The 21,872-nt window shown below is 42.6% G+C and overlaps 2 protein-coding genes across 4 annotated transcripts in view; both read left to right on the top strand.

The window, feature by feature from the left end:
- The first annotated feature begins 6,880 nt into the window (after positions 1–6,880).
- LOC119436190 (GSK-3-binding protein-like) lies at positions 6,881–7,697 on the top strand. The gene has a single exon (XM_037702969.2). The coding sequence runs from the start codon at positions 7,006–7,008 to the stop codon at positions 7,447–7,449; it is 444 nt and encodes a 147-aa protein (XP_037558897.1). The 5' UTR covers positions 6,881–7,005; the 3' UTR covers positions 7,450–7,697.
- Positions 7,698–7,835: 138 nt separating this feature from the next.
- Positions 7,836–21,872, top strand: part of LOC119436189 (sorting nexin-16-like) — a 37,936-nt gene continuing 23,899 nt past the window's right edge. For 2 of the 3 annotated variants that reach the window (XM_037702968.2, XM_037702967.2), the window contains exons 1-5: positions 7,836–8,565; positions 9,595–9,909; positions 10,519–10,608; positions 12,901–13,049; positions 19,435–19,504. In XM_037702968.2, the coding sequence (XP_037558896.1) occupies positions 9,616–9,909; positions 10,519–10,608; positions 12,901–13,049; positions 19,435–19,504 (603 nt within the window). In that variant the 5' untranslated portion in view covers positions 7,836–8,565; positions 9,595–9,615. The remainder of the gene's footprint in view (positions 8,566–9,594; positions 9,910–10,518; positions 10,609–12,900; positions 13,050–19,434; positions 19,505–21,872) is intronic. The other variant, XM_049656121.1, reaches the window with a different exon arrangement.

The raw sequence follows: 21,872 nt of genomic DNA, 5'->3' as shown, positions 1-21,872 counted from the left end.
CAACACAGCAAGCCAAATATGCAATACCCTTGGTTCACATTTGGCAAAGTGACATGTTGCATGCTTTTGCAATACACTGGCAATAAAGACCTTGCACTTGCGTGAACTACTATACAGCAGATCCGAAACTGTCTTCTTGGTGCTGGATCTGTACTATAGTGCACTAGGATATACTATATCCGCGTCAAGCACTGAAAATGAATGATGAAACAGCAGCACCTTTCACAGTCACCTCCATCAAAATGTTTCTTAGTCCATTTTGAAAGAGAACTTGCTCAGAAAATAATGTTAGTATTGTCTACAATTTTAACAATATCCCAATAGCAAAAAGCACTTGAAAACCACACTCCATCTTATGCGGCTCACAGTATGGATCATTGCGATCTACCCGAATACAGTACAATGTCAAGTCGGCAAGAAATTCTAGCATGGAAGTTTTTGTGTATACACTTCTAAAGAATGCACTAAAATAAGGTTAAAAAAAAACAAAAAAACATGTCGCCGTACCTGAAATTAAGGTCCACGATAAAAACACCAAGATGCTCCAACACAGGAGCCTGTGCTTGCAATAGGCCAACCTCACCATGCTCACAGTGCATGTACATGGGCCCTGTCAGCACCACGACACCTTTATTTTCCCAAATCCGCCACTATGCTCAAAGGTAACCTTGAGTGGTGTCAGCCGGTTACACTGTGGTTTTTGCCATTGGGCTATTCTGATGAAAGTTCAGTGTAGCTGCTATGGAGCTTGTCTGATTTCCGAGACAATTTCTTTGCACTGAAATGAAAATTTATTTAGGCTCCAGGGTTTTGTGTGCCAAAACCACAATCTGATTATGAGGCACGCCGTAGTGGGGGACTCCAGATTAATTTTGACCACCTGGGGTTCTTTAACATGCACCCAATGCACAATACACAGCTGTTTTTACATTTCACCCCTATTGAAATGCGGCTGCCGTGGCCAAGATATCATCCCACAACCTCGTGCTTAGCAGTGCAACACTATAGCCGTTAAGCCACCGTGGCGGGTCTTTGCAATGAGACAAATAGAAAGTTTGCAAAAGAAATCTATTAAACATTTATCAGAGCAGCCTTGCTCGCATAGTAGCAGATATGTGATGGCATCTTCACAGCCCTCATTACACCCCCTCCTTATAAACCCAATCCTTCATTTTCCTGTAATATAATATCAAAATAGCCATCATGCAGCTCGCACAGATTTCTGGCTTACGTTTAAAAATTTAGCCTGCTTTCACAATACAACTGGCAGCCACTATGGCAGCAGTGATATTGCGAAACTCATGATGAGATCGATCAAAAAAGCTTGACCGTGGGATGGTTGGTTCAACGTACCTTAAGGTTGTGTGCATTACAATAAAGACCTGAACCAATAGGAGGGTTTGCAGACAAATGACATGAAATGCATACTTTAACCTAATGCAACAGGTTGGTCTACTGAGTGAGTGCCAGAATTTCACAATACTTAAGCTCATTATTATAGCAAGCATATTAACTGAGCCCATTTTGTATGTAATGATTATTGAATACTACTACAAACACAAACATGGCATACAAATAAATGTATAGTCAGGATGCATAACAGGAATCATGAACAGCAATTATGTCAGTTAACAATTCATCAATTGTGCAATTAAAAAAAAAAAAAAACATCTAAGCGAAACACTACGTCAGTTTGGACTGAAAAAGTATTCTTCCAGAACTCTATTTTCGTTAATTTTATGGTAAGAGGTTGATGATTTGAAGAGAAAATGAAGGCCAAACTACCCTTTTTTAATTTTGCCCAGCAACCCCAACAGTCTAGCAGTCAGTGTGACGTCAAGATTTCGAAGTATTTTCTTGTACTTGAGCCTTGTTGGCTGAGTAAAAGTTCTTGAACCTTGCTTAAGTTCAGCTGTTAGATTTCTTAGAATACAATGAAAGACATCTTTACCCTCAGATAATTAACTATAAGCCTAGGCAGACGCCGTCAACATCCATGACATCACTGCGAGCTGGTGTGAGAAATTGAAAGCGGCACCACCACCCATCAATCGTTCTATTGTCTTTTCTGGCTTTACCAAGCCTCCTCTCACTGAAAGAATGGCTTTTTTGATATTAAAGAAGTGTAACTTACTAATACAGCTCAGCTTATTTTTATCTTTAGTGTCCTTTTAAAGCTATTCACTGAACAGCACACATTATTCCAAAAGACATTAGACACTCAAAGGTATATGGTGTAAAAAGCAATTTGTGGATAGCCCAACAAATATAAAAGTATGTGCTACTTGATGTCGACTCACTGTGATATTACATTAGCTAAGAACAAAAAAATCTGTCCCTAGTTTTCAGAACACAATATATGCCGACGACAGTCAGTGCGTCAAGCTTGGCATCCCAAAGCAACACTGAGGCTAGGAGAGGCACCGAAATGGAGGGCACTAGGCTAATTTTGACCACCTGGGGTTCTTTAACATACACCTAAATCTAAGTACATAAGCGTTTTTAATTATACCACCATGGGACATGGCCGCCACAGCCAGAAACTGAACCAGTAACCTTGTGCTCAGCAGCAGAATGCCCTAACCACTGAGTCGGAGTGGTGGCAAAGCAAGCCAGACTATTAGTTGTGGGTCACTACAGAGTGCAACGCCATGTTCACAGAAATCTATCACCACCGGGGCGAGGCCTAGCCAGTATAAATGGCTAATCTTTCGGATGTACTGATAATAAAATATGTTAGTTGCTGCCAATACCAGTACCCATAAAATGCCAATGAAGAAGACAAATTGCTTGCAATTAGTCAAGTGAAAAACATAGCTGTGAGCTTTTCGTCCAGTTCAGTAAAGCCATTAAATTGAATAAGTGCATTATTCACTCCATATGCACAGACGTCTGTGCATATGGAGTGAATAATGCACCTTTTTCTGTACGTGTACACGTACAGAAAAAGGTCTGGGCTGTATACATCACTATGGAATTTTGAAAATGCACTTCCACTATTCCTTCCAAGTGGTATAAAGAGCTGTGTAAGTCAACATGAGATAACAAGTTTATCACCATCTAGAAAAATAGACTCGTGTGCTGAGCTTGACTTCAATAGTGACATGACATGTTTACTATATCAACTTAAACAGTGAATGTGAAGCTCTATTTGTCTTATCCAAGATAACTACATGCACATGTTGTTGTGTCCGGCTTATTTTGTCACATACGAGAAAAAAAAAAAAAAAAAAGAATCACTGCTCTGCAGTAATGAAAAGCAAGCACAACAGTGTGCATATTTTTTAATTTGTTAGTACTAAGTAGACTACGGTTTCTGGCCACAAGAGTAGGAAGAATATAGCAGTACTGGTCCTTCTTTAAAAAAACTTTTAGCATGCAAACAAAGAAGGACGAAGAAAGGAGCAACACAAGGACGAGCGCTTTCTAATGATTTTATTTTCGAAGAACCCACATATCTGCGCAATCCAGTCAACAGAACACATCAATAGCTCATATAACAACATTTGTGATAAAAATAGCACTGATCAGCGCGACCCGGTCAACATAAAAACAGCAATGTGCAAAAACAAGCACTTAAGATGAAAATACGTTATAGATATGATGACAGGAGTGAATTCTCTTTATCTAGCAATGAAACAGAAGGATGACTGATGCATTTTTTCTTTAGTTTTGCAATCCAGTGTGCTTCCACGATTTCTCTCGCGGTTTGATTTTGATGCCTAAACAATATGCCAGTGCTTCTAAGACAAGGTGAGCACGCATGTTCTTGACAATGCATGGCCGAATGCGTACTAGGGCGACCTTTCAGACTGGACAAGTGTTCCCTTAGTCTCGTGTTAATGCAGCTCGCAGTCTGCCTTACGTACACATGACTACACGTCATAGGAATCTGATACACAACATTCTTTGTGCAATCGACAAATTGGTTCTTATGCGGACGTTTAATACTACATTCCTTTCTTTGCATCATCCTTACTTTCGAACTTACTTTTTACCCTAGAACACACACTACCTATTTTGTTTTTAGCCAAAAACACCCCTTTTACTTCGTAACTCCCAGCCACCTTTTTAAGTCTGTGTGAAAGGCCATGCACATGCGGAATCACTGAAACCTTGTAAGCTAATTCTTCCTTCCTTTGATTTTTTTTGCATAGTTATTTATCCTGGTCAAGGTTTTTCATTAGTCTAGTGCATGACACCAGCATCACAGCGGGCGGGTACCCGGCCTCTCTCAACCGATCAACTTGCTCAAGAAACGCAATGTTTACAGTGTGGTAACATGACTTCAACAACGCTGACCGGAAACATGAAATGACTATGCCATTTTTCACAAGCCTGGAATGGCTTGAGGCATAGTTCATTAATGGTTTTCCAGCTCGGGGCAAGAACACACATGTTCCGGTAGAAATTTTAACTTGATATCAAGAAACTGTAGCTTGTTATCTACCGGTACTTCCGAAGTAAAGGTCAGGCCCTTGCCCAGAGAATTAAAGGCTTCTACTACCCTATTCCTGAATGCATCCTTGCTTACATGACAGCCCAAAATCAAGTAATCACCTACATATCTGTATACCTTATATACTATACCTTCTAAATCTTCTGCCAGCTTTCTGTCTATGCTTCCCGGAGAAATGCTACTAAGGATGGGAACTACCTTTGACCCGATACACACACCCCCTGCCTGTATATACGTTTCATCACAGAATGCTACGCGAGTATTTGTTAAATAAAAATGCAGAAGTTCAAGAAAGGATTCAACAGCCATCCTGCACATGTTGCGGAATGACACCTTGTCGTTCTCCTTTGTGATGCAATCATTAACACTGCACATTAGGAGCCCATACGGCAAGGAATAATAGAGATCTTAAACATCTATGCTGAATCCCCAGCTGCAACTTGTACAATGTGATGCCAGAAATTTCACAAGGCCTTCAGAGTTTTATTCAATAAGTATGGATCCTGTACTTCCAAGGAGTTCAAGATTTTCTGTAGGAACCCTGCAACAAGAAACTGCCAACACCCTCGCTCAGACACAATTGGCCTAAATGGAAAATCTGGCCTAAATGGAAAGGATAAAGAACTATGCATAAAAAATCAAAGGAAGAAAGAATTAGCTTCCAAGGTTTCAGTGATTCCGTATGTGCATGGCCTTTCACACAGACTTAAAAAGGTGGCTGGGAGTTACGAAGTAAAAGTGGTGTTTTTGGCTAAAAACAAAATAGGTAGTGTGTGTTCTAGGGTAAAAAGTAAGTTCGAAAGTAAGGATGATGTAAAGAAAGAATGTAGTATTAAACGTCTGCGTAATAACCAATTTGTCGATTGCACGAAGAATGTTGTGTATCAGATTCCTATGACGTGTAGTCATGTGTACGTAGGGCAGACTGCGAGCTGCATTAACACGAGACTAGGGAACACTTGTCCAGTCTGAAAGGTCGCCCTAGTACACATTTGGCCATGCATTGTCAAGAACATGTGGGCTCACCTTGTCTTAGAAGCACCAAAATATTGTTTAGGCATCGAAATCAAACCGCGAGAGAAATTGTGGAAGTGCACTGGATTGCAAAACTAATGAAAAAATGCATCAGTCATCCTTCTGTTTCATTGCTAGATAAAGAGAATTCAATTCTGTCACTATATATTAACGTATTTTCATCTTAAGTGCTTGTTTTTGCGCACTGCTGTTTTTATGTTGACCGGGTCACGCTGGTTCGTGGCATTTTTATCACAAGTGTTGGTATGTGAGCTATTGGTGTATTCTGTTGACTGGATCGCGCAGATCTGTGGGTTCTTAAGCAAATGGTTCTTCGAAAATAAAACTAGTTGTTAGAAAGCGCTCATCCTTGTTTGTTTGCGCACTAAAAGTTTTTTAAAAAATGAATCTGTTCCAACTAGGCCGACTCGCAGTTATGCTTCAGTATTGGTCCATGTCGGTCCAAAATTTTCGTTTACTGGTCACGGTCCAACTACAGTTGATCGAGGGGCCTTTGCACTCCAGCAAAGATGCTGGGTTTAAAGAAGAAAGCCTTTCCTGGAAAAAACAAATCCCATGAGAAGCAACACACCAGTTTTTGTGCTTATCATTCTTTGTAGTTTTAAGTAATCGATCGATGCAACATAAAAGGCACAAATCGCTACGCTAAACGGGAAAATAGAGTACCCAATCTCACCCACAAATTTATGATTGAAATCCTTTCGTTCTGAATAGGCACCACAAACCAGTAATTTATGATCAAATAAAAATATGATGACATACATGCCACAAGCTGAAAATGTCAACGAGCAGTTTACAAAACTGAAAATCAGCATAAACTCGATGGCCCATTCACACATACTGTGGCTAAAAAAAATGACCTTTAGTTAACTACTGAACTCAATAGAATCATCCGATCATTCAATAATCAAATAACGGCATGACATATATCTGGAAACAAATAAAAAAGAAATCACCGTTAAGAACGGCCAACGCGGGCGCCGGCAGTTACATGCTTTGATCCATCAGCGCCGCTCTATCGTGATATGACACGGTGCTATGACAGCTTTCCTCCATCAATGGCGTGACGTCAGGTATTCCCCAAATGCAGGTGCGCGGAAGGGTCCCGGCGTGATTAGGCTGGGCCACGGGAACTTCGTCTATGGCCGCCCACTGGCTTCTGTTTATGTCGCACCCATATTGTGTCGTTTCGCCGTATTTGGGAAGGGGGTTTATTTACATTCTTTAACCTACTTTAGGTAGAAATTCATAATATTTTGCAGCGTACAAATGTTTAAATATATGACGTTAGTGAGCAATTTATAAATGTAATAGATGCTTTTATTTTAAATAGCAGCTTACAACGGGGGAACTATTTCTTTAGGCGCTCGTGGCGCGTGTGGCGCAAGGTGCACAGGCCTCGTTCCAAAACAAAGATTGAGCGTGTTTGTGTGCGTCCGGCAAGGAGTGTGCTCTCTGGCTTCATTGTGGCCTCGACTGGGACCGTGGACGAGTCACAGCGAGCGCGAACGATGCCCAGGAATGGAAACATCCTCGTTGTGGAGAGTGTCCTGTCGCCAGAGGGGTCCAATGTGATGGGCAAAGCGGCCGATGTAGAAGAAGACCTGGCGTCGGCCATCAAAGAGAACCTCAAACTCAAGTCGCACCAACAGCCATGCCACGTTTGTGGGCAACAGCGTCATCCCCGTTACTCCCCGTATTTTGTGCCTCGGCGGTCTGAAAGTAGTGGTGCGTTGTCTGCTGTGGCGAAAGACGGTACACGGAAGACCTGCGCTGCCGGCCATCACCACCAGCCGGAGGATCCCGACAAGGACCCCTACGAACTTTTGCAGGAACTCCTTCAGCAGGGAACGCTCATTCAAGAAGCTGTGCGGAGGCTCCAGGACAACGTGGTGGGCAAGAAAAAGACTCCTCATTCCTTAGACAGCTCGTCGAGGGACTCGTTTTCATTCTAGGATCGCATAAAAAATGCAAGTTTTGCATCACATCACGGACTTTAGCAATTTCTTCCTGTTCATCAGAATGACAAACGCTGAGCGCGTGTGGCCAGATCGCTCAAACGTTTTATCTATGTGCGCGTTTCAGTGCGTTTCTCAGCCCCTGTTCGTCTAAATACGACGGGCTCCCAAGCTGTTTGGTCCCCGCGTGTGCTGTGCGATCGGGTAAGGCCTCGTGTCGCCAATAAATCGTGACTTTATTCCGAGTTCGTCGTGTAAGTGTGTTTGACATTGTATGTCGGCCCGTTTCGTTGATCCTTGGGCCGAACATGTGGCATGCACACGCGTCAGTTGTCTTAAAATAGGCTTTGTAATGCCTGCAGCGTCCATACCGGAAAATTCCATTTTGAGGAGAGCAGTTGAACGGGAAGGACACGGCGGCGGTGCTGCAGTCGCGACGCGACTAGACGCAGCCGGAATGCCGCAGAGAAAAAAAAGAAACCATCTCCGTAGCAGATTTTGCCATTAAAGTGCTGTCTCCTCGCTGACCGATACACTGCAGCAAATGAGTCGCCGTGAAACAACAGTTGCGTTTTGAGACATTGATGTATCGCTGCCAAGTGGTATTTCCTCCATGGTGCAGACGTATAGCCATTACCGTGCATGTGCGTACTTCGCACGCAGCCCATAATTTCTTTCTCAATCGCATTGAAATTTGTTCGTTGGGTTAGTTTATTAACGTACGGCTAAAAAACACAGGTCAAATGATAAATATAAATTAAGTGGAGCAGAGCAGACGACTGCGTTGTTGTTTATTTTTCTGGCATATAAACGCTTCCAGCCAATCTCGAACATTTTGCTACAGTGTCACGTGACTGGTTTGGCGAATCTCCTTGCGTCAGTTCGCTGCTCTCTGTTGCTGTGTGTTAGGCCTATAGAGCGTTTTAGGTGTTCGGTCTTCCTACGTCTGCTCCTCTCTGTTATTGCAAAACACTGTTCCGGTATGTTTTTTGCGCTGGATGAAGACATCAAGAGCTGCTAGTCATGGCCTGGCTTATTTGAGTTCTATTTTATTAGGTTAATGACCAATACGAAAGGGTTGCTTCAAGCGTCTGGTTCTCTCATTTGTTTGAGGTAACTAATTTGGTTACATGTTTACTTGTTTCTTGCGGGTACACGTTTCGTTTTATTTACGGAAACATGTGTGCTATCGTATAAATGCATTGGTTTGACGGCTGCAGCCTTTTTGTATTTATGTACCTTTCGGAATATACCATCTTTGACAGTTGTGTAAATGTGGTTCAAGGTTACCCCCCCTCCAAAAAAAGAAAATGGGTGGGGGAGGTGAGCTGCTAGATTGAACTATTTGGCAAGTTTTCTTCTTCTTCTTTTTTTTTTTTTTTTATACCGGTACCTGTAAGTACCGCTATAAAAAGAAAGATGGATTGCGCCTTCTGCAGGTTCTTTCAGTTCTCGGACGCGGATTGTCAGCGTTGTGAAGTTCTAAGTATATATATATATATATATATATATATATATAATTTGCATTAAATGCGACACTCGGTGGTTTGCGATTCCAGCCTATGTTCAGAGCTTTTTAAATTGCACCATTACTTGCGAGATAGATAGTACAATAGGGAAGAATGTTGTAAAGGCACGTGTTGGATATGCAGAACAAATGTGCGATCCACTGTACCATTGTCTCTAGGGGGTCCTCGCCCCTCTTCCGCCAACGCTTTTGGTTCGATTTATTCGCTTATAGCAACCAGTTTCAGGCGTTGATCGTGTAGTGTACTTAAGATGCATGTGCATGCCTTTTGTTTCTGCAGCAGTTTTGTGTTGGTCAAGACAATGATGAATATACATGACAAGTTTAATGTAATTCATTGATATTGTGATAACTGCAGTATCCTCAAATATGCTTGCATTTGTGGCGTAACTTCTTTGGTGACATGCTTTTTTATAGCTATGCACTGTATTCACTTGCACAGCACCACACACTGCAAAGCTTGTGGCAGGGAGGGAAACATAGCACTTTCTTGCTGCTGCTGAGCCAAGTGTCACTTAGAAGGAGTCATATTGGGCAGTGTCAAGTGCACAGACGTAATTTTAAAAAAAGCAATGCTGTTGCAGTTATTTTTACCTTTTTCTTTTAAACCCTAGGGTGGCTTTTTCTCTCCAAAGATGTCGAGCGAAGCAGAAACTGCCCAACAATCTGCCACAGCTGATGGCTTAGACACTGACAACTGTGCTACATCAAAATGTGAACCGGTGCCGCCTCAAGGAGCAGCGCATGAGATGTCACGTTACCCTTTTTCAAAACAAGATAGAGAATCTCTGAGCAGTGTGAGCAGCGACTCTGGTGATGTTTCCAATGGCCATTGCTGCGATATTGAAGAAGAAGGCATAGTCGTAATCCCAGAGTACAACACTCCCATTATCGGCTATGAAGTCATGGAAGAACGCGCGAGGTTTACAGTAAGTTCCACAAAGCCATTTGTTTCCACTTCACTGTTTACATAATTCCTGGTCATTCTATAAAAGTTGTGCATGCATTTTGGATATGTGAATGATAGTCCACTAAGTATTTCTGGTGATGTACGGATGGACACTCATAATCGTATTTATGAGTATACCAGTGGACTAATACTGCTCACTTGAAGATTTATTTGTAGATCAGTACCTTTTTTGTCTCATTGGAGGGCCTCTTCTGTCATAATGTGTGGAGTTGAGCTAGTTTTGGTATTTTTCATATCAAATGGTGCAAAGGGCAAGTGACAATAACATGTTTGCAACAAAACAGTTCTCTCTGTCCTGTCCTTCGTGTTGTTTGCAGAGGAGGCTGTTTTGTTATGCTTTTGCTTTAGCACAACATAACTTTTAGTGAGCACAATTTATTTATGTAACTCTTGTTGGCCTAGTAGTCTGCTGTATTACTTTTTAACTTTATAGACATAGTGCAAACCATGATAATCAACTGTAGGCTGCTTGTTTTGGACCTCTATATTTGACAGGTTAACTGAAAACATTGGTGCCTTGGAGGCACCATTTAACTTGTTCTACATTCTGAAAACATTGTCTGGTCAGGTGTTCAAGATCAGAGTGGAGCATGTTGAAACTGGCCGTTACTGGTTTGTCTTCAGGCGGTACACTGATTTTGCAAGGCTGAGCAAAAAGGTAAGCTGCCACACCACTATTGGTTGAGGAGCTTTTTAACAAGATGCAGAAATAATTCTAATACTGAATAGAAGCTGCAAAAGATGTGTGCTGGTGTGCATTTCAAATGCATGCCAGTACATATAGTGCACGTGTTGAGTACATTTTCCTTTTCAAATGCTGTGGATGTATAGTCTTCGTCAGATGCTTCAAAACCACTGCACCAATTACCAGACTTGTCAAGATGCATACTTTGTAGAGATGTTCTTGCTTGGGAATCTCCACTGATTAAGAGGAACAATGTTCCTTACACTCCTTTGTCTCGGGGCACAAGACATAGAAGCACTCGAAAACAGGGCCTAGTGGCATGTCTTGTCGCTTGTGGAGTGGCTTTGAATTCCAGAACTTATCCTCAGTAGCCGTACAAGCTTCCTCTTGTTCTTATGTTTTCTTATTCGGTCATTTGTATAGCAGCACACCAGAAACTGTGAGCCACAAAAGCAGCTTTCGCCCAAAGTGCATTCATGGTGGAACATTCCATTAATCTCGAGAAGCTGCAATAGTATGTCTCACAATTTGCTTGGCAGCGGAGCCTGAGCCTTGCCATATCACCCAAGACTGTGTGGTAAAAAACAGTTCTCATTATAAACTCTTGCACAGTATGTGTGTTGTATGGCCATTTATGCAGGCAGTATAATCTTGTGACTTTGTATGACCAAGGTCATTGCTTATGTCCTTTTTGCACTAGATATTCAACCTTTTCTTTTTCTATGTCTTAAATATGTCCCACAGTTTACGGTCATATAATAAATTTAATATATGTAGCATGTTTTTTCGACGAGAAGCAAATTTGCACATATTATTAATAGCTTACTTTTATGTTTGTATTCAAACATGTAACACTCGTTTGCAGCACTGCAGAGAAAATTGAGGTGCTTAATTTTTTCTGCCTTCAATCAGTTCCGCAAATGCTCAGTCTCAAGTTGTGACAGCATTTACCGATTCTTTATCCAAAAGCTTGACCAGGTGTCATTTGAACCGACCTATAAATGAGCAAGTAGCTTCCCTTCTGCTTTGTGTAGTGAGTAACAATGCACAAGCTTTTGTTGGACACTTTGCACAGGTCGTCTTCCGTGGCTTTTGCCGTGGCTTTGTGGTCTTTCTTCATTCTGTGGCACACTACACTTGCACACAAACGAGCACTGCTGGTTCAAGCACGCCAAGCACCATAAAAGCTGCATCCACGCTTGCTCTATACTGTGCACTGACGCCCCACTAGGTGAACAAGCTCTGCTGATCCAAGGGAACGTGTGCATGTGCTGGAGCAAGGGAGGCCTCAAGTGACGCTTCCAAACAGGAATTGGGGTTTGAATATAATGATTTGCAATCAGATTGAAGCAATGTGATTACACCTGAGCAAATTAGTTGACGGTGGCCAAGAATGCTGCACCTCTACAGCAAAACATATGGGAGCTCCATCTAGAGGAGCCGCTTATCTGTTGGCCAGCGCTCAGCATCATGCACCCTTGTCATCATGCACCCACTGGGGCCAGGAGTTCCGACGAGCTAACTGCTGGCCAGCGGCAAACTAAGAGCCGCCACCAGCCAGAAAGGCTAACATAAGCACCTTACAATAGACCAGTGTGGTCTCCCCAAGCCCTGTCTTGCTTGGTGTGCTCGGGGCACCCACAAGCAAGGGACAAAATCTCGCCAAAGGTGGGCCAATGGGTCGGTCTGCTGCCCCTGGAAGGGGTCACTGCTTGTGTAGGAACAGGAGCATCAGTGCAATGGCACCAAAAATCCCTGAGCTCTGTCAATGTCTGCTGCAGGTCAACCCACAACAATTATAAACTTTTATTCACAAGATTCAAAAGAAAATGGTATAGAATGTGTGCAGACTGAATTGATCAAGACAAAGGTGAAGTTTGACGTTGACCGAGCTTTTAGAGACCAACCACGCAGTGCATTCTCAGGAACAGATGTTCTCTGATGGATGTACACAGTACATTTATGCAATTGCACTCCTTAGCTGACATGAGCAGTTAGCTTCCATTTCACTGCCAACAAATTGTGAGACGACAAGCTTGGAATTGAAACGAGAACCAGTAGATAGAGTGCCACACCACCTGTTAACATTAAAGTAAAAATTGTTTCATTGTATTAATAACATAGCAGTTATGAAAAATGGTGGTAATATATATATATATATTTCTCTATTTGACAAGATAAGCGCTCTTGTGAAGAAAACAAAGGTTTTTTGCTTTAGTTTAAGCTATATTACACATTCCTTTGTTATAATTTTCTCTTGCAAAGCTCAAACCACGATTCCCTGGTCTGCAACTCTGCTTGCCTCCCAAGCGCTGGTTTGGAAATAATTTTGATCCCATGTTTCTTGAGGACCGTGTACTGGGGCTCCAGGCATTTGTCAAAAATATTATGGGCCACAGAGATATAAGTAAGAGGTAAGTAAGCTGTTGTATCTTTAATTATTGCAATGAAAAAATGTCTATACACTAAAACCTTGTTTAATTTGGATTTTGTGAAGTCGCAATAAATGTCAAAACCAAATGATGAATTATTAAATGGTCCATAGAAACAAATGTCTATGGCATCAGCACGTCTTAATTTAGGAAAGGTATCTAACTTTCAGCTGTATTTTGTGCAAAGTCTGTGCAGAAACTGCAGTTCTCGTCATCTTTGGTTTTGGGGGGGAAATGCTTAAACACCCGTGTACTTAGATTTAACTGCACGTTAAAGAACCCCAGGTGGTCCAAATTTCCAGAGTCCCCTACTACGGCATGCCTCATAATCAGATCGTGGTTTTGGCACGTAAAACCTCATAATTTAATTTTTTTTAACAGGGGGGGGGGGGGGGGGTATTCTGTAAGTGTCCACTAAATGGACACTTACAGAATACCCCCTTGTACAAGTGGTAAACACTTGCAACTTGTCAGCAGACCTCACATGAAACTTCTACACAGCATCAAGAACTTCGTAACTTTCTTTGTGAACTTTCTGCAATAGCACGACATGCGTGCTTGTCTGTATACATGTCCTTTTCATTACCAAGTAAATCTGACTATTTCATTTCCAGTGAGCCAGCTGGTAACTCAATGTCAATGTTGTCAGTGGATTTGACTATAGCTTGCAACGCACACATAATGCAGAGGATTTGGGTTTGGCTCCCACTGGCAGCAAGTTGTTTTTTCGTCTGCTTTCATTTCCCTTTAGCTAATCATTTCTACACTTCAATTTAAAACTACAAATTAATTCCTCTATGCTTTCCTTGGCCATTATCTGTTGGCTTCATATTGTTGTGCCGGCTGTTGGTTGCTACCGGTCGATTGTCATAAGCTGTGCTGAAATACAAACTCCAATTCATGCAGATGGACAGTGTGAGATATATAAACATCGATGTTACGAGGAAGAATAGTGATGATGGGTGTATGCACAGAATACTACATGTATCAAGTAACATTTAGGGATTCTGTATCTTTTGTGTCACAGTTGGACATACCCCACCCATTCTAGAGGATTGGCCAAGAAAGAGAGCACTCTCAGTAGCACATACCGAGTGGCTATAGCAAAGAAAATTGAAAAAAATCAACGAACCTTCCATTAACCGATCGGTGTGCTTTAGATGCCTGTGAGCCGACACAACATTTTCAGGTTTTATATAGGCACCTAATTTTTTGTTATGCAGAACAGAGGAGTGTATACCTAGCCATCATACAAGAGTTATATCAGCCTGTTTGCTGGTACTTTCATTCGGCAGACATATAACCTTTGTAGATATATTCACAAATATATCGGCTGAGATAGCGAACAACCCAGCAGCATCCAAGCAGGTATGCCAAACCTGGTAAAGTAGCCAAAGAAAGCCTCACATTTAAGAAGTGGGAATGTGATAAACCCAATAGTCTGTCATTATTGCAAGGAAATTGTTGCATGCAATGTGCCCAGAACACGTGCCTCAAGAACACATTACACAGGCCACCTTACAATCTGGTGATGGTGGCTGGCAACTTAGGCTCTTGCCTACGATTCTTTTACCCATCCATGGGTTTAAATAACTGCACCTCATCACTTTGCACGCTTTTGATTTGTCTTGTGGTATGCACAAGATAACGCTTAATATCCACATGCCGCACTCCATGTCACACACTACATCGGCGGAAGCATAGCCATGGAAGTTGGTGCCTCCAGATAACCAGACCTTATTGGAATTTTTTTTTTTTTGCGCTTTACTGGTCACAAGCATATGAGCATTGACATGCATGGCTGCTGTTCACTAGTCATGGCCATCACTGACAAAGCTGCATGTACTTAGACCTCTAAGGTCGTAAACCTCAAACAAGGTTGATGCTGTAAGTGCCCCTAGCAGACGTTGTAAAGTGCAACCCTCCCATACGATGTAAAGTGCGGACTCCTATACCATATGTGCAAATGTGCCATTTGACAATACACTTTTTCACTGATAGGTGCATCTCCAAGGCATTTAATTGTTGATTCAAAATGTGCACAGCAGCTTAACCCTTTAACTCCCAAGTTTGTTCATATAGAAGTGTACAAAATTTACCAATATTTTTTTTTTCGAGCTAATAATTATTGCACATTCCATCCAGGCTTTGAAAAATATATGTGCGGTTTGTGTCTTATAATCAGTCAAAATATCAATGAAAGACATCTGACCTGAAACAGAGACATTCCCTCGGCACACATGCAAGATACGAATGTAAATACCTGAACAGATCTAACAAAGGGAATCCAAGGCATCGAAGTGTCGAAATTCAGATGCACGATGCGAACTTAGTTGGCTAGTGTGGTTCATCTCCAGCACGCAAAGCAGAATATGTGGCATGGACAAGCACAGAGCTCATCCTTGGCGGTGTTAGTACAAACAGTTCGGACGAGTACAGCTTGGGCTTGATCAGCTTGACCGATGTGCCAGTCGACACTCCCATGAGATTATTAAAATATTAAAGAGCTGTATAGGTGTATATGGCCAGAATGGTCATAAAATGTTTGATTGAAAAGCTCCCTAAACCCTTTAGTTTGAGGATAGTATGCTCTAGTAGTTTGGCAGACATCGTGGCATTGAGCAAGCAGGGCTTCAATCACCTGCAAGAAAAACATGTGACCTCTATCGCGCTGCCATTTTTAAGGTTGACTATGGCAAAGAATGAAACAGTGGAGCAGAAAGATTGTAGCGTCACTGCCAGTCGTGCAGGAATGACAGTTTCGGCATACTGACAGATAACCGACTGCAGTGATGATCTATCATTTGCCTGTGTGAGGCTAGCGGTAGCAGCCCACACATATCAGTTCCCACACATTCGAAGGCATGAGTAAGGCATGGAAGTGCCTGTAATGAACTGACAGCCGGATGAGGTGGGCATCTCTGGCACGTACATTGGGTTCATAGTGAAATATTGGGTTCATAGTTCTGCTGACGTACATTGGGGTGCGAGCAAACAAATTTTCAGATGAAGCAAAACATTTCTCACCAGTAGTAATGCTGGAGGCATTCATGTTTTGAAGACACATGCGTGTGCAGATTGTGAGTTAGTGGGAAAAGACGTGCAGATATCAAAATTCAAGGTCTGAGGTATAACCAGCAGCCACTTCCAACTGTCGGGGTGCTACTTGCACCGGTTTAAGAGGTTGTCCCAAATGGTGAAACAGGCAGCTTGGTGACACTGGGAATGGGAGGGGCAAAATGCAGGCAAGGCAGAGAGTAGATCCAGAACAGTGGTGATCCAGGTGTTGTTCTGTTGTGCTGACATGAAGGCATTGTTGTCAACTGAGGACACCGCCTTCTCAAAGGATTAGGGGAGGCAGTGTTGGCTGGCAGTGGAGAGCGTTGGCGTCAGTGTGCTTATGGCCTGAGTGGTAGACTACGCGTGTGTCCTAGTCTATCATCTCTAGAAGAGCAGGCAGCATTTGGCCCCAACAAAACTGCACCATGCTCACAAGCACTTGGTGATGAACTGTGTGAGTGTCTGGCAGTAAAGGAATTAGATGAGCAACCACTAATATAGTAGTTGAGCTGAGCATGCAAGAAAATTAAAATCAGTTTTACAGTAAAGCTGTATATGACAAGGATCCCGGGATTTATTCGTCGCCATCAACAGTAAACTCAGCCAATCACAGCAGAACGTGTACGCCACTGGGTTCCCAGGAGCAGCACCAGATGGGGCTCACCTCCGCGACAGCGGTGGTGCCGGCTGTGAGGGAGAAAGAAAAAAAAATAAAGTTGCAATTTCGACCGAAAGGCAAAGCATCGATTACGATAGCAAATTAGTGGAAAGCTGTACGAAGTAAGGATAGTAGTTTTATCGGCTGTGTAAACTTGTAAGCCTAGGCATACTAACTAAATTAACAAGCATGTTGTCACGCACGCGCAAGCAAACACGAACACATCTCACTCGATGACCGCGGAAACTCACTGTCCAAATACTGGAGTGAGGAAGCGCGGCAGCAGCAGCAAGCAAATTGATTTTCGTGCCGCCTCTTGCATCAACGTGCACTAAGCCACGAAAACACAACGCGCGCCGAACTCTGTCCCTGTTGCAGATGGATTTCAAGACACAGTGGCCTGGACAGGCTGTCGTGAGTAGAACGCATCCCCCTCCCTACCCTCCGCCTGGAGCCTTGCACGCAACGCAAGACTGCGCGCTTCATCCCCGCTTTCCTCCATTTCATGTGCGAGATTGAGCCGCGATCGCCGGCTTACCCTCGCACGCATTCACTCGCACATACAGCATACAGCATGCGGTGACGCTAAAAGAACTGGAAAGCTCACCTGCGCGCATCTGCGGCAGCGGCATTGCATTAGCCTCTCTACAATCTCCATTGGAATTACACATGCAAGACACACCCCAGTATTCGTTTCAATAAATAAAAGCACAAAACAAGTGCCAGAACCACATGATGAACGATAAAGTATGTTCGAACAATGCGAAGCACATAGCGTTCGCTGCAAGCATCTCCCGGTAAAGATTACGGTTGCATAAGCTGTAGTTGCCGAGAAGTAGCAGCTATAGCATACGAAGCAGGGAGTGATGTCACTACACTTCCATATATAAAGAAGAACCTGCCTAGCACCCGATTTCATTTGTGTTGTGATAACGCTGTGGGAAGGCCACGCATAGTTAGCACTCCCGAACAGCAGCATGAACACGATGAGCGGCGACGGGAGCAGTAACGTCAATATGCACAATGGCATCGTGCTCAGGCTGAACAGGACGCAGCGGTTCCTGTCCAAAACAAGCCACGCACATTTAAGATGCCTGAAGAGCAGCGAGAATACAATGAGCGACGAAAGGAGAAGCAACGTCAATATGCACAACGATGTCATACTCGGGCTCGGCAGGACCCAGTTCAAGGCTACGTCACATTGGTCTGTCAGATAAGGTGATACCACAGCTTCGCTGGCCAACCGCCTTCACTGCGTGGATCGGAGCCTTCAAAAATGCGCTAAAGAGGAGCCCGGTTGTCGCATGACGCGCTTCTCAGACTTCACGCACACCGGCGAGCCATGCATTTCCGAGGCCACTCACAGGCTTTGCGGAGGTGGTGTTAGATGGTACCGAGTGTTCTTAGAGAAGCACAAAAAAGGAATCCCACTGCAGTACACACATACATAACTAGTTTCGACGGTGACAATACCTTGTGTTGCTATATTGATTCAATGCTAAACACATTACCATTGACAGTCATTGTGAGACCTGAAAAATCAGGTACTTAAGAGCTGGCAGTGGCTGCTGGGTTATATTAATCCTGTATGCTGTCAGGCCTTGCTCAAGAGAGTCAATGACTAGGAGTGCGACGTAGGTAAAAATGTTTTATTCTGCTGTTGGAAAATGTAAGCATAAGGGAGAAAGCATTTGCAGTTCCCAAGAAGTCGCGGCACCACTCAAATATTGCCTGGCCCTAATGCTGTGCAAGTATGACGCTTAATGAGTTATGGCTGCTTACATTTTTTAATGTTCTCATGAGTGCTTTTAATTTCATTTGTGTGTTACAACCATTAAGATTACAATAGCAAAAAGGTTCCTTGCGTAACCTGCTCATGTATTTTGTACTGTGCCTCTCTGGTAAATAAATGTAATGTGCTTGTATGGTATCTTACTCAAGAAAAGCGGTAACGTACATGGATGACATGGTGATGGTGCTGTGCAGCTACTACAGGTCCTCCGAGTAGCTTTCCTTGGCGTGCATAATTCTATGTGCATTAAAGTGCTTTGACACATGGCAATATTCACTGGTATAGCCTCCCGCATTTTTAGCTATATCGCGCGAGCGTCCATCACACCTCATCTTAGTGCCTTTAGGTGGCAATAATCAGCGAGACTGGTAGAAGTACTCAAGTGTACTAAGCACTCTTCTGTGCAAGAGTCGTCTAATGCAGTGTTCCCTTCAGGACGACCTATGACTATTGTATAGTGTTCTCACGCGATATAGCTAAAAATGTGGGAGGTTGTACACAGTCTATCCTACTGCATTATGTGTTCTGCAGCGAAGGTTGGTTGCATTTTTTAATCATGTGTTTATTACTATTTATGCATGATAATTTGTCTGTTTTGACAGCTTGTATGTGCGTAACTTCCTGCATCAGAATTGAGTGCAAATTCTTAGCTCATATCTATGCAAGATATTTGTAGAGAATGAAATACTTTACCAAAAAAGGACAGTCTACGGACCTATCATCTGACCTTTACATTCATAGAAAATATTGTGATTATTACTGTTTGTAGAGTAAACTACAAGCACTTTTTGGATGTTTTACATATATATTACATTTGTGCATTGTCCTCTGACTTAAGAAGAATTGTTTCTTTTCAGTCCTCCAGTTAGAGAGTTCTTCTGTTTGGACGATCCTCCGGAGCCATTAGACACCATAGAAGAGAGCAGGGTTTGTGAGGTTTCATTGTTTATTGAACAGTGCAGTGTGCAGCTCCTACCTTGCAGCCAGTAGTGGTATCAGATTTCTCACAGCCCATAAAAGCACAGTGCAAAGATTTGCAGCATTTTTTTTTTTTTTATTATTGTTTAACGTTGGTGCAAAAAGGACTCAAGTTTGAGCTTGTTTTTTGGTAGGATCAAATGCTGCATACTTGTTTTCTTACTTCCTGGCAAATGAGTTGTTACGTCTGATCATTTGTACTGTAAAAGCTCGTTATTTGAGATTTGACGAGCTTGGAAAAAATTTTTGAACTTCCTGAATATTAACTGCTGCAAGCTACAAGTCAGTTAAACTCAAGTAGTTTGTTGAAATCACTGTAATTCCGTTGAATGCATGAAAATGAAGTCCAGTCGTATTTAAATTTTTATTCAAGCCATACTTATACTGTGTTTGTATTCACGAGGCTTTAAAAAGAGTTCTCAAGAATGGGCAAGTTGTGGCACCAGTTCTGTAAAGTTGCATGCCAGTCAGATTCCATGCCAAGCCCTGCCTTGGCTACTTTCAGTACAGTCTGAAAGTACCTGATCTGTACAATCTTGACTTGTAATGGCACCTCGACTCCATACTGAGAAGTTAAAAATTATATAGTGCACCCTGCCATGGAGGGACATCCATGGGAACCTGCTGTCATATGTGCTAGAACAAATTAGTTTGCCAGCAGACACCCGCCGTGGTTGCTCAGTGGCTATGGTGTTGGGCTGCTGAGCACGCGGTCGCGGGATCGAATTCTGGCCACGGCGGCCGCATTTCGATGGGGGCGAAATGCGAAACCACCCATGTACTTAGATTTAGGTGCACGTTAAAGAACACCAAGTGGTCCAAATTTCCGGAGTCCCCCACTACAGCGTGCTTCATAATCAGATCGTGGTTTTGGCACGTAAAACCCCATAATTCATTCATTGCAAGCAGACATCCCTTTTTTCGTGCAGAAACAATGCTGGCTGCAGCACCAGAATCCTGTGTTCATTCAATAGAGGTGCCACTCGGGAAAATCCGTGTGTTGAGTGCTTTGTGGGCAGGCATCTCTTTTTAAAGTTCCGTTTTAGAGGATGCAAGCTGCCTGAGCCAGTACAATGAATTCAAGCCAAGCAGCAGGCATCGCACAGCTCCTCTATTACCTATCAGGCGTACAAGGTATTTGAAGGCATAATGACAACTTCGGGAATAACACAGATATTTCAGACAAGCTTCTAAATATTTGTTAAAATTTTACCCCAATATTCAAGAAGGTGGCAATCTCCAAGTTGCTGTGTGAGGCTGGAAGCCGCTACCCTGGAATAAATGTGCTAGATAGATCGAGGGGTTGGTGAAGACGAAGTTAAGCGCCTAGACAGAATGAGAATGTTAATGTCTAATGTGTAAAACCTGTGAAATGTGTACGAAATCTGGATACAAATCTTCAGAAGCAAATAAACAACATATAAAATTGTCGTTAGTTCTCATTTAAGTACTATCATAGTGCTGCTATAGCTTTTATTCCACTCGACTTCAACATTGTGACTTGTGCTGGAATATGTATTCCACTGTTGCCAGTGGCATGCCTTAAGTGATGTTACCAGAGTTAGCACTGTTATAATCCCGGTTGAACAGTTCGAGCCCGACTTCAGGGTGACTGTTTCATGTAGTGACATTATTTTAGCTACCTGCACAAGTTGATACTAATGGTATAATACGAGTATCACATTGGCACACTTCATTGGTTATGAAGTCTGTGGCCTTCAAAGTTCTCAACTCTGTCAAGCTCAAAAGAGATATGTTGCTGCTATTGCAAACCCAATGACTATTGTGGTGTCTCGATAATCGTAACACCAAGTATTTGTGGTACAACTGTCATCAGAAACAGTTCTGTTTCCAAAAATGTAAACATCCCTGTCAATCAATCTAAATATAAAACAAACCATATTTTCATTGCTGCAGAATGTTTTTAATGTTGATAGAATCGATGTAAATTTTTTAGTCATGTTATTGTTGCATTCATCTTGCCAGGCTTGCTGCAGTAAGTCTGGTGGCTGTATTACTTTTGTGATAACATGTGTGCAGCACTTTTCATTAATGTGTGAAAAGAAATCATTTTTACCAGCAAAACGCATTTCAGATGAGTGTGTTTCCTCGCCACTTAAAGTGCTTTGAGGTTTTGGTTGATTTCTGCGCAACTCAGTTGTCGCAATGGTTATTGAAGCCGCCTGTGTAGCATACCGGCTTTGCCATTGAGCTGCTACATTATTGGTTCAAGGGCCTTCAAAGTGTCTATGTGACACCAGTATAAATTGGCCTGCAAAGAAACTCTGGCAGTATGATGTTGCCCATGTGCCTAATT

The sequence above is a fragment of the Dermacentor silvarum genome, chromosome 1 (genome assembly GCF_013339745.2).
Source record: "Dermacentor silvarum isolate Dsil-2018 chromosome 1, BIME_Dsil_1.4, whole genome shotgun sequence".
Lineage (NCBI taxonomy): Eukaryota > Metazoa > Arthropoda > Arachnida > Ixodida > Ixodidae > Dermacentor > Dermacentor silvarum.
The sequence above is the reverse complement of the archived record's forward strand: the minus strand, read 5'-3'. Positions and strand labels throughout refer to the sequence as shown.

Excerpts from the sequence above, each read along its gene's own strand:
- LOC119436190 (XM_037702969.2), top strand. The coding sequence starts at position 7,006 with ATGCCCAGGAATGGAAACATCCTCGTTGTGGAGAGTGTCCTGTCGCCA.